General features: G+C 40.8%; 1 protein-coding gene across 4 annotated transcripts in view; it reads right to left on the bottom strand.

The window, feature by feature from the left end:
* Positions 1 to 13503, bottom strand: part of MYO16 (myosin XVI) — a 576974-nt gene that overhangs the window by 348773 nt on the left and 214698 nt on the right. For all 4 annotated transcript variants that reach the window (XM_074963511.1, XM_074963520.1, XM_074963529.1 and 1 more), the window contains exon 5: positions 5315 to 5423. In XM_074963511.1, the coding sequence (XP_074819612.1) occupies positions 5315 to 5423 (109 nt within the window). The remainder of the gene's footprint in view (positions 1 to 5314; positions 5424 to 13503) is intronic.

Genomic DNA, 13503 nt, shown 5'->3' with positions numbered 1-13503 from the left:
GTGGACTACCAGCAAAAATAGTTATCAAGCATCTATATGATAATGACAAATGTACAACCAGAGAAGGTGACAGCGTTAGTCATTGGTTTGCAGTGACCACTGGAGTAAGGCAAGGGTGTATTATGTTCCCACTCTAATTTGCACTGGTCATTGATGATGTTGTGAAGAAAGTAACCATCGAAGAAAACCAAGGAATTTTATGGACAAATTTTATGAAGCACAATTGGATTACCTTGCGTTTGCTGATGACATTGTCCTGGTTAATTCAACACATTGCTTAATGGAAGAAAAGATCCAGCTTTTGGCAGATACAGCAAAACAAGCTGTTTTGCTCATTAACAAGGGGAAAACAAAATATATGACTTTCAATGTCCCAAAAATCATCATTAGAATGGCCGAAGGAACACTAGAAGTAGTAAATCATTTTACCTGTCTAGGGAGTGAGATGTGCAATGTTAGTGACATTGTGCCAGATGTTAGGCAATGAATATCAAAAGCAGCCAACAACTTTCATAACCTTGAAAATATTTGGAGAGGAGAAAATGTATTTAAATCACGGTATCTTCAGCAAATCAGGGAATATTAAAAGGTAAAAAGGAAGAAGAATATGCATCTAATACGATGGATGTTATTTAGCACTTCAGGCCTTCCCCAAAGTAAATCTTGTTGTTAAAATGAACAGTAGAGAAGGGAGTTTGTTTCAACAGATTCAAGAGAAACTTCTCTGTCAGATCTCAGATACTTTAGTGTTTTTGCTCAGTTTTTCCCTCCATCTCAGAAATTTTTTTTCAGGGACTTCTAGAAATACCTTGAATATAAAAATGAAAAATCTCATGAGATGTACTGTAAATATTGGAGCTAAAGAATATTTACTAAGTGTGTGTGTGTGTGTGTGTGTAAAGTTTGGAAACACTCTTTACAAATCCCTACTCTACGGGTTGGGAAGAAATTTTTCCCCAAGTCAGATTGGCAGGGACCTTCGGGGGGTTTCACCTTCCACTCTGCAGCATGGGGCACAGCTCACTTGTTATGATCATGAGGGTATATCTCATGTAACCAATTCCCTGCTATTGCAGGGGCCTCACGCATTGGTGCACCTTATTCTCTGTCTGTGACACATCAGAGTTGAGTCTCCTAAGTCTGTAATATTTTGGACCAGTTCTGGTTACTGAGGGAGTGTCTGTGTGGTGTTTAGGGGCCTATGACATACAGCTCAGACTAGATTATTTGACTTTAAACTTTGTGACAATGGCAAATAACCACCACTGTTTTATTACCTCCATTGATGGCCTTGTCTCTCATTATGGGACTGCCATTTTAATTATAGTCCCCAGCAGAGGTCCAATAAGTAGGACTGAATAACTCTGCTCTTCCAATATAAAGTATTTAGAAAACATTTTTAATGGATTATGTTCTGATTAAAGATTAGCTATGAACTGAGCGGGTGATAAGATCTAAAAATAAAAATACACAAAACTTAGCTTACCATACCTTTAAAGCTCTCTAATTACAATTTTTTTCTATACCTGCAAAGTTAATTGTTCCAATACTACTTTGAATCATCAGACTGGGAAGACAGTAGCATTCAGTTTAATTTTTAACTGAGCCTTTAATTATATGTAATTAGAAGCAGTTATTAGAATATTTTCTGCATTCCACTGCCAGTTTCTTTTAATGCTAAAGTCAGATGGTATGATTCAATGGAAAACATCAAGAGAACATCTTAGGAATTCACTGATAGAATGGAGAATAGTTCAAGGCTTTTAGTGGTGGTGGTGCAGGGGAGAGGCTGTATTTGTGTCATTCACAAAATCACAAATTGAAGGCTGTGTGAACTTACTGTAGGTCAAAAGACCAGACTTCCATGAGAATGTATGGCACTAATCAGAAAAACAGCAGAGAGATTAATTTATGTATGCAGAATTCTTATTAACAAGTGACTGGGCCCAGGCTATTGGAAAAATGCATCTTTGGTAAAGGATTTTGACGTGGGTCTAAATCCTGAGTTTTGCTTTATTGACTGAAAGCTGAGCACCAACTTGGCCTACTGTTAATTGTTTTGAAAACACAAAATGGATAGCATTAGTCCTGCTGTGTCAATCAGGCCTTAACATACAAGTTTAGGATAAATGTGTAAAAGATGAAAATATTCTGTGATTATACTGCTCAATTTTTTTTTTTTTTCCATTTAGTGAAATTTGCAGTTTCAGGAAGCTGGGTTGTAGTATGATATGTATGAATCCCACAAAATGGTTAATCATCTCTTCAACAGTTGACAGGTAACAGTGCCCTGTCCTCAAGGTATGTTCAGCCATTGAAAGTGTTTTGATATATAATGTTGTTATCACGTGTCATTGCTTTGTATGTTGTCATCACTCAATAAGATGCTATGGAGATTCTCTGAAAGCCATCCTAACTGGTCTCTCTAGCTTAGGGAACACTCCAACTTCCTTTTTCATGTAGTTATGCTTTTTATTAAAGAAGTTACTTTTTCTCAACTTTCTCTAGGCCTGAATAGTGTTACTCCAAAAATAGCCTTTTGTTCAGAGCATGACGGGGTGGGGGAGTTGGAATCATGCACTCTTTTCTTACAGCTCTTGTCATTTCACAGAAAGAGCAGAACCTGGCATCACTTTCATTCCCGGTGATTGAGTATAACTCATGCTTCCCAGATTACCATATATCCTTTCTTTAATGTTTTCTTTTTTCAGTTGTCATTTTGATAAAGCCAGTGGACTGTTTAAATAGTTTGAGATGACAATTAAAAATAAAAGATCTCTAACTGCAGAATGAGTGCACCTTGGGATGAATATATCACAGACTGGGTCTGTGTACACACTACAGCTCAAGTCGGTGTAAGTTATGTCGCTTGGAATGTGAATAAGTCACCCCCTTGAGTGACATAAGTTACACCAACCTGAGCGCCAGTTTGGACAGCACTGTCACCAGAAGAGCTTCTCCCGCCGACACAGCTACCGCTGCTTGCGGGGGCTGGAGTAATTAAGTTGCTTAGAGCAGCGGCCCGCCAGACAGTTTGTTTACATTGCACGGCCACCCTCAGCTCCCAGTGGCCGTGGTTCGCCGTTCCTGGCCAATGGGAGCAGCGGATTACCCTGACGGGCCGCAGGTTGCCCACCACTGGCTTAGAGCATCTGTACTAGCAGCGTACAGTGGCACAGCTGCATTGGGAGAAGTCCTAGCCCTTTTGAAGTCAATAGGAGTTTTGATTTCAGGGGGGGTAGGATTTCACTGAGTTGCAATCAGAGCCAGATGTATCACTGTTTAATTTTTTTTCCTACAACAACCTCCCACCACTCATCCAGAACCATGGTCTTTATGATAAACTCTGTCCCAGCTCTACATTTTGTCATACAAAGACACTGTTCCATATGTTGTCCTCGAATCTAGAAAAATTGGAATGCATCTAGCAAATCTCTTTGAAATGAGCACCAAAATATTTGCCATTTATATTGTATGTATTTCTCTTTTATAAGCAAAATAGCACACAGACAACCTGACTGGGGGGTGTGACAAGATAGCAATATTAGTATGGTAGGTCCTGTGCTTTTCTTGGTGGGGGGCTAAGATGCCACCCATTGCCCCTGCTCTTGGGGCCCCAGGAAGGTGGTGGAGGAAGGAAGCAGGGGAGGGGTCTGGATTTGCTCCTCACTCTGAGTCCCAGCCCCACTCAACCCCTGCTTGTTCTTACCCTCTTCCCCCTTGGGTGGGGTACCTTCGGTCCTTGGACACTGGGGAAGGGAGTCTCCCTCCCCTGCTGGGGCAGGGTCTCCCTGGTTTTTCTGGTTCTCTGTTTTTTCAAAACACACCTCCAAACTCCAGTCCTCTCTTCTTCCTCCTCCTCTCTGACTGCCTGAAGCAGGGGGTTTTAGTAGGTTCCTGACAGGGCCTTAATTGGCTACAGGTGCTCCAATTAACCTGTAGCCACCCCCTCTAGTCTACAGGGAATCACGCCTTAATTAGCCTCGGGCTTATATATTTTCCCTCGACCACTCTCCCACTGCTCCCTGGCCCTCCTGTATCACAGGGGCCAGAGAACATTTTAATGAAGAGCCACTGGAACTGGTAGTATAATCAGTAGAATTCATTCTGCTGTATAATATGCATGCTGAATGCAACTTTAGCCAAAGTTCTTGCAGCTCCAACTCTTTGCATATTGCAGTGCAATGAGGATTCAAGCAACTCATGCAACTGGCAAACACACATTAATCTAATTTTCCAACAAGAATGTTCTTGAAATTTAAAAAATTGTCCAAGCAACAGGAAAACAAAATGATGGAAGATATCATGATATGTGAACCATTGGAAACACCACTGATTATATTTGTATAACCACACATTGGATATCATCTTCTTGTCAGTTTAATTCAGCTTTTCTCCGACGTGTCCATTGGTAGGATGCTTTGACTTGGTTTAAGCTATGATGGATTTCTTCGTTTAAGATCAGATTTAAGAAACGTATCTTCACATTATTTCCTTTTATTTATTTCTGTTTATCAAATATGTCTTATACTTTATAGCATGTCACACACATAAATTGCTTTAGATCTCACTGCAATGTGAATGAATGTAAGTGTAACAGAACTGACATATTCCAGCCAAAATATTGCTACAGATATTGCTGCAGATCTGATACCTACATTTGGAATTAAACTAGTGAATAACAAAGTATCCCTGATATACGATTGCTGTCATCTGTCATTAAACAATACAAATCCATGTAAAATATTCTATCAATGCAAAATTAAAAGTTTTTAAAGTCATAAAATTTCATATACATTATTTCCATTGGGAATAGGTGCATGATCAATATTTTACAGCCTGTAAAAGAAGACAATCACAATAGCCTGAAGCTATGCTCCTCGCATCTGAAAGGGAAGCATAGCAACTACAAGTAGTTACTGCTGAATGTTGTAAATTCAGATTGTACCTGGATTTGACATGCCAAAATTGTTTGTTTATTTAAGTGGTTTATCTACTAAAGTACCCTGGCCTGCTTCTCTGCACTGAATTAGCATTCTGGTGTCTCCATATAAATGGACAGAAGATCTGAGATGGTTACCATCGGAAACCATCTGCTGGTTTTCCAATTTCTCTCCCTCTCTCTAAATTCTGGTGCTGTGTGATATTCACACGTAGTCAGCATTATTGTGATTGCACCCAAACCCACACCCCTTCCAAAAAAAGCTTCTTTGACTTCAGTGCTGACTTACATCAGCTGAAGATCTGGCCTCTTGTACCTCCCTCTGCCCCCCCAAAAGAAAGGGTAAAAAATCCAAAATAAGAGCTGACCTACCATTTTCTTCCAGGTATGTCAGAAGGATGCAGCTGGATTCCGTCCCTTCAATGGCATAATCAAGAGCAATGTTTCCATTAACATCCTGCAGCAGCACATTGGCCCCAGCCTAAAAGCAATAATTAAGAACATTTTATATCTCTATATCTAAAAGCTACAGTTAAAAAAAGTTTTCAAAAGTTGTGAGTACAGCAATATTAGGGCCAATTTACTGTTTCTATAGGCAAATATGTAAAACTCAGGGGTCTTGGATAGTTTCCAGAAGAAGTTAGGCAAATGTCTTTTGTTCTGGACAGCATTTTATTTCACATTGTGGATTCATTTGAAAATGAAGTTCCAAATGAAAAGTGAAGATAAAAACAGAACAAACAAAACCCACCTTTGTCACAAGGTTTAAACAATGAACGTGAGTTTGATGGTTTACAGTGAAATCCCTAAAGGACTGATGTCCACATTACTACAAATCCAACTCAAAATTTGGTATAAAGACAGATTGCTTAAGAGAGGCCCAGGACTGATTATCTTGAGGGGATGTCAGGGGGAAATTATGCCAGAAACTATGAAGCCACACACTTCCTAGGTGGTAAGAACCGTGGGAGAATTTCATATATTCCATGTTAAGGAGGATTAGTCACAAGTTGCAATATGGTGGCAAATCTAATCCTATTTTTACAAGAGATTTGTGCTATTCCATGAAAAAAAAATATAATTGTATCACTGAGGAAAGCCTGATTGCAGTAAAGGGTCCTGTATCTTCTTTTAGAAAACATAACTTCTATTCAGTTTAAGTATTTCTCCCTGTGGCTTTATATCAACAGCAATTCAAAACAAAAGTGACTTCTGTTACATTTAATTACTTTTCCTTGCAGCTTTCGTAGCGTTTAAGGCCAGAAGGGACCATTAGATCATCTAGTCTGACCTTCTGTATAACGCAGGCCATAGAACTTCACCTAGATACCCCTATATTTAGCTCAATGACTTTAGTGAGACTAAAACATTTCAATCCTGAGGAAACTAAATTTTGTGTGCCACAGGCAGAGAACAGGAAACGCCAAGGTACCACCAATTCCTGAGGCCCCTGCAAGGGCAGGGAATTGATTATGTGAGATATGCCCAGATTATGCTAGCAAGCAATCCATGCAGCATACTGAAGAGGAAAGTGACCCCCCGCCACTAACTCATCGAAGATCACTGCCAAACTGACCTGTGAGGAAATTCCTTCCTGACTCCAAATGTGGTAATCAGTTTGACCCTGAGCAAGACCTACCACCCAAGCATCTAAGAAAGAGGATTTTCTGCACCTCCTCAGAGCCCTAATACACCCTCACTTGATGCTCTATTTCCAGCTGTAGCCAATCCCCAATGTTTCAGGGGAAAATAAAAAATAAACAACCCAAAATACATCCGGTCAATTGTTCATCAAGGGGAAAAAATCCTTCCTTATCCCTCCAGATGGCCAGTTGAAGCCTGTGTGATAAGAGTATGGCTTACTCTTACTCTTATTAAAGTGATAGCTACAAACTAAGGACAGCCTCTCTTTAAACCTGAGTGGCAAAAGTGTACTACTAATGAGGGATTATTATTACTAGAAGACATGACTTGTGCTCTGAGGAGCTTAAATGATAACGACATGATCCAATGCCCACTGAAGTCAACAGAAAAAAAAAACCAACAGTGACTTCAATAGGAATTGGGGATCAGCTTCTGGGTTAGGATGACATTAGTCTAAGTGGGTGGGAATGGGAGGGAGGTTTATACAGCATGAAATGTTTTGAGCATTTTATGCACTGGTTCCATTAAAATACATATTTCTATTAAAATGTCTCAGAAGTGTGAATCAGCACTAGGGAGTTGAGGAAAACACATTCTGAGGATGGATTTGAAGAAGAGGATTACTTTAAAAGATTGGCTAACATTTATTTTACTAAAAAGAAAAGGAGTACTTGTGGCACCTTAGAGACTAACAAATTTATTTGAGCATAAGCTTTTGTGAGCTACAGCCCACTTCATCAGATGTATTCAGTGGAAAATACCTCTGCGTCTGCCATGTACATTGGTCAAATTGGACAGTCTCTACGTAAAAGAATAAATGGACACAAATCAGACATCAAGAATTATAACATTCAAAAACCAGTTGGAGAACACTTCAGTCTCTTTGGTCACTCGATTACAGACCTAAAAGTTGCAATTCTTCAACAAAAAAACTTCAAAAACAGACTCCAAGGAGAGACTGCTGAATTGGAATTAATTTGCAAACTGGATACAATTAACCTAGGCTTGAATAAAGACTGGGAGTGGATGGGTCATTACACAAAGTAAAACCATTTCCCCATGTTTATTCCCCCCCGCACCCCCACTGTTCCTCAGACATTCTTGTCAACTGCTGGAAACGGCCCACCTTGATTATCACTACAAAAGGTTCCCCCCCCCCCCCGCTCTCCTGCTGGTAATAGCTCACCTTAAATGATCACTCTGGTTATAGTGTGTATGGTAACACCCATTGTTTCATGTTGTCTATGTATATAAATCTCCCCACTGTATTTTCCACTGAATGCATCCGATGAAGTGAGCTGTAGCTCACGAAAGCTTATGCTCAAATAAATTTGTTAGCCTCTAAGGTGCCACAAGTCCTCCTTTTCTTTTTGCGAATACAGACTAACACGGCTGCTACTCTGAAACCTGTCTTTATTTTACTGTACTTGTTTCACTATTAAGAATAATTTTGTATTTAGCACATTTATATTGGTTGGATTGTTTTTTTGTTTTTGTTTTCGGTAGAACTAATGCACACTTTCTTATCTAAAGGGCTTATTTACTAAAAGCACAATTTAAAACCTAAAAGTACACATCTTTTCCTGCATGAAACTAACATCCAAACAATGTCAGGCAACATTCACAAGAAAAAGCATTTATCTATATAGTACATATTTTCTTTCTAATTGGAGCTAAGTAACCAAGTTCCTTCTACACATTACAAATTAGGAAATGAAGGACATTTAAGTTAGTCTGAAGAATGTATATCATTCCCTTGGTAAAGTGTAATTTCATAGAGGGAAGGATATAACATGGAATTCCTCAGATCCCGTACATTTTATGGGACACCACTGCATTAGTTCACCTCTTTAAGAAATGTTTATGACGAACCAGTCACAAACAGGAGGTCAAGCTTGGCCAAACTTGCAGCTAGACAGATAAGAGATGTTTCAGAATTTGGATAATGAAGTAATTCTGAACAGTAGTGCACATTTTTAAAATAAGAACTTGACCCAGATGTACTTTAAAAAAAGTATTTAGATTACTGAACAATGAACACGTTTAACATAAAAATATTTATAATCTTACATTACTCCTCTGATTAGACACCTTTATTTTAATGTAACAACACCTTCAGTTCTGAAGCGAAAGGAAGGGGAAGGAGGTGAGGGAGTGGGGAGACCAAGAGAAGCATCAATTACTGTTACCATGCTTATTCTGATTGTTGCAGACCAATAAGGAAGTAGCTGCTAAAATTAGATTTAACAGTGGAGGGTTTTGCAATATAGTTTATAAACTAAACACCAGAAAAATTCTAGTTCTTGCAGTTGTTAGACAATCATTTTTTTATTTCAATAATCATAAATGAGCGTTTTAAATTTTAGTAAAAAATAAAACCACCATGCACCTACTCTCATTCCTGATCCCAATCCTGCAACTGAATCCTCTAGCATAGACCCTTATTCCAGTGCACAGCCACATTAACTAGCAGGTCTGATTGAGGGGTCAACTTTAGTGGCATTCTACACTGGCACACAGGTCTGTGCTAGCAGATCCAATTGCAGGTTCAGGGACTTAGATGGTAAGCTCTTTAGGACAGATATCTCATTTTCCTTCTTCTCTGGTATTGCCAACAAAAACAGTCACTTATTCATACAGTAACTGTTGTTCTTCAAGATATGTTGTGCACATATACATTCGACTGCAGGTGTTTGTGTGCCCAGTGCACCCGAGTCAGACTTTAGCCAGTAGTACAGCTAGGCATCGCATGTGCCCCTGTTCTCCTTGTGTTCTCAGGTGAAGGCATAAAAAGGATGTGGCTGCTACCTCCTTTTCTGTCCCTTTGCACCGCTGCACATAATGTCCAAAGTAGCGGGGAAGGTGGGAGCATCATGTAATGTATATATGTGCACAACACATCTGGAAGGACAACAGTCACTGTGCAGGTAAGTACCTTTTTTCCCCTTGACGTGATTGTTCTCATATACATTTCATTGCAGGTGACTCATCAGCAGTTTCCTTATAGGTGGAGGGACTTCAGAAATTGTAACACCAACTTGCCAAAGTTGGCTTTGTCACAAGAAGTTTGGGGGATGAACAGAAAAAGTACATATAGATGACCACATTGCTGCCTTGTAGATATCAGCTATTGGAAGGTTGCTCAGAAAGCCTGATGAAGTGGACTGAGCCCTGGTGGCGTGAGCCATTATTCTCAGTGGAGGAGAGACTTTAGCAAGATTGTAGCAGAACTTAATGCAGTCAGAAATCCAATGTGAGGTTTTCTGAGTTGGAACTGAATGCCCTTTGGCTCTCTCAGCATAGGTTATGAAAAGCCTGGGAGAAGTTCTAGTGTGCTCCCAGTAGAATACCAAAGGTCTACGAACATCCAATGTATGAAGTGTTTCTTCAGCTTTAGAAGATTGGAGTTTAGGGAAAAACACCAGCAAATGAATAATTGATTCAGATGGAAAGCTGACTCTACCTTAAACATAAACTTAGGGTGTGGCCTAAGGGAAACCTTATCTTTATGGAAGTCCGGGAAAGGAGGATCAGTCAGAAGAGCCTGAAGTTCAGAAACACTCCTAGCAAAAGTGATCACCACTGGAAAAGTCATCTTCATAAACAGTAATGGTAATGAAGCTGTTTCCATAGGCAGGGACTGGGGGGAGGGGTGTCCTACGAGTTTAGAGAGGATCAGACACAGGAGGGTAAATGTTGAGTAGACTTTTCAAAAATTGAGAAAATGAGAGGTTGAGAGAAAATTCAAAACCCATCTATTGGTGGGTGTAGCACAGAAACAGAAGCCAGGTGAAGGCTCACAGAACTAATTGCAAATCCTGAGTGTAGTGGGGTGGCTGCCCCACTTCAGTAGGCAGGGGTTAAAAGCAGCCAAGCTAGGCTGATTGGGGAAGCAGCCACAGCTGTGGCCAGCTCAATCAGGCCTTATAAGAGGGCTGGGGGCCCAGGAGCTTGAGGAGTCTCTCTCTAGCTCTTGAGAGAGAAGGACCTGGCTGCCTGAGAGAGAAAGGTACTTGAGACAGAGCAGTGCTGGGGAAAGGGAGGAAGAGCTGGGGAGCTCCAGCCTGGCAACTCCCCAGGCTGTAGGCCTTGGTAGAGGCCTATGCAGGTATGGGAGCTGGGAGGAGCAGCCTGGGATTATGCAGAGGCAGCTGGTCCAACCTCCTTGCCAATGATGAGTGGCCATGACAGACTGCAGTTTGCCCCAGTGAGTGGGATCTAGATGACGACTGGCAGTAGCCACTGAGGCGAGGTGGGTGAGAGGGTTGGGGGTTCCCCTGGGAGGGGAGACCCAGAGTAAGGGGGTACTGCTGTGGGTAGAACCCTGAGGAAAGGGGCACTGGGGTCCAGGAGTAAACCTGAGGCAGGTGAGCCACCGGCCACCAGGAGGCACTCTGAGTGCTGGAAAGCTAATTCCCAAGACAACCAGCAGGAGGAGCCGCACCAGTGAGTCTTCACATCGCTACACTGAGGATTTCAGGTGCAACTGATAGTCCAGTCCATGTGACCTCTGTGTGATGAGGTGATAAATGTTGAGATTGTGCCAAAATCAAAAAATCTCTTCCACTTTGCTGTGTACATGGCTCTAGTGGATTTCTTTCTGTTGCTTACCAATATGTTCTGAAACCCTCAAGAACATGATTTCTCAGAAGAATTCAACCAGAGATCATCCAAACCATGATATGGACAGACTGAAGGTAGAGATGTAGAGACTTGCCTTGGTTCTGAGACAGGAGATCCTCAACTAGGACAAAGTTATCATAGACCAGAAAGCGAGCTGATGAAGATCTGTGACCAATACGGTCTTGGCCATGCCAATGCTCCTGCAAAGGTTATGTGCTGTTCCAGTTGTAACTGTGATTCATCCACATTTATTTTCAGACCCAGACAGGAGAACGAGCTGGAGTCAGTGTTGCCACCTCAGATAGAACCGGTGAGCACTTAAATTTCTGAAGTCTCAGACTGGTACTGGAGGACTTCCAGAAGATTTTCTGAGAGAAGTCTGAGACTTTGAGGTTTTATCAGAATCAGAATGTCTGGGTCACTTTGAGGCTGACAGGGATGATGAAGCATGACATTTATCACTGGACTTGCATTTTGAAACAGAAGGAGCTGGAGGGCACTTCTAGTTGATGCTGAGTCCTCTGCTTCACGGTCAGCGCTTGGCTCTGACGCAGGACGCATCACCTCTTACATGAGGTGGACATTAAGATGAAAGTTTCTGTTTTCTGTCCTGATGTGGAAGGAGGTACAAATAGAACATTTGTCCCGCACATGATCCTCTCCCAGACAAATCAAGCAGCTCTTGTTCCTAATCATGGTAGGGATAACAGCCCTGCACATGGCACATTGCTTAAAACCTGGGGATTTTTTCATTCTAAAATCCTTCAGAATAACTACTAAACTATAATTAACTTACTAACTAGTCTACTACTAATTCTAACGCTACACACTAAAAGTTGTAGAGATGCTGGCTAACCTAATCAAATGTAATGGGGACTGCCAACTCTTGCCATAGGCAGTGAGAAGGAACTGAGAAGGAGGCAGCAGCCATGTCTTCACCTGAGAGCATGAGGAGAGACAAGGTGCATGTGCCATCTTGTGGTACTGCTGGCAAAAGTTCCCAAGTCAAGTGTACTGGGTGCACAAACACCTACAAGGGAATGTATATGTGTACAGTCACACAAAGGGTTCAAGATTCAAACAATCACAAATCAAACCCCAGAAAGTCAGGAGACTGGCTTAGAAATCATCAGATTTTTTTTTTTAAAGTTGGGCCTGTTTATTTGCCTTCAGATGTTTGAGCCTTTAGGATTTATATTATCAATGTTTTCTCTGGAACAAGGATTAGAAATGTACGTTGTTTTAAAATGAAAGCCAATATTCTGGTGTATTCACCTGACTCCAGGAGAATTACAATTATAGCACCCAAGAGGAAGCTACAGCCCTATGAGAAGCACCATCTGCCCAGGCAGGTGCCTTTGCAGGATTAAGTGAGTACCTGTAATCAGGCACTAACATTTGATAAACTTGGTTGCTTCTGGAGATGGCTGTTTTGTTTCTATGTTTAGCTGTGTATTTAAATAACTACAAGGACTTGAGATATGCACCTGTTTTGTCAATGTCTTATAAATCTAAATAAACATAAATCCCTAGGCCAGTTGATCAATTTTGTTTCAATAGTGCCTTTTCAGCTGTCTGTAAGGAATAACAGTTGAAACCAAGGCATATGAATATTCACTTTTTTGAAAGTAGTAATTTTCTTCTCAACTTCTCCTCCCCTCCAGCCCCTTACATGATTTTCTGGAGGGTAACCCCTTCATGACAGCTGTCTGAAAACAACTGTTGTCTAATGTGAGGCTTTCATCAAGGAACTAAAATTAATCAATATTATATATTCCAAATCAGGTTCAGCTCATCAGCTAAGTCCTACAGTTGATGACTGAAGAGCCCTTATCAGCCTTTATTTAGTACTTGCCTTTATAATTAGAACCTCCAGATTACCCTACTACAAAGCATATCTGTCTAACCAGACATATATGAGGTACTGGAAATGGATAATATTTTAAAATCTTTGTTCCCAAATATCCATTACATTTAGATTTAGTGAGACAGCTATTACATTACATTGGAATGAATAGAGGATTTGCTGGATGAATCTGGCCCTTGATCAAATCAAGCACTCCCCCAGCAGTGGCTACAATTGGATTGCTCCAAAGGAAAATAAGTTTTAATGCAACCCTTCAAGGCAATCAAGAGATTATTGGAAAACAAAAGACCTGACAACTGAGACCTCATATCCTTTGCTCCTCCACATAAGAACTGCTATATGGGTGTTACTGTAGCTTTAGAGATCGTAACACCTCAGTACATCAGCAGGGGGAGATAGATGATCATCAAGAAGTCCTACATGTCTC

The sequence above is a fragment of the Natator depressus genome, chromosome 1, assembly GCF_965152275.1.
Source record: "Natator depressus isolate rNatDep1 chromosome 1, rNatDep2.hap1, whole genome shotgun sequence".
Taxonomy (NCBI): Eukaryota; Metazoa; Chordata; order Testudines; family Cheloniidae; genus Natator; species Natator depressus.
Note: the sequence above shows the minus strand (reverse complement) of the source record. Positions and strands in the feature narration are given on the sequence as shown.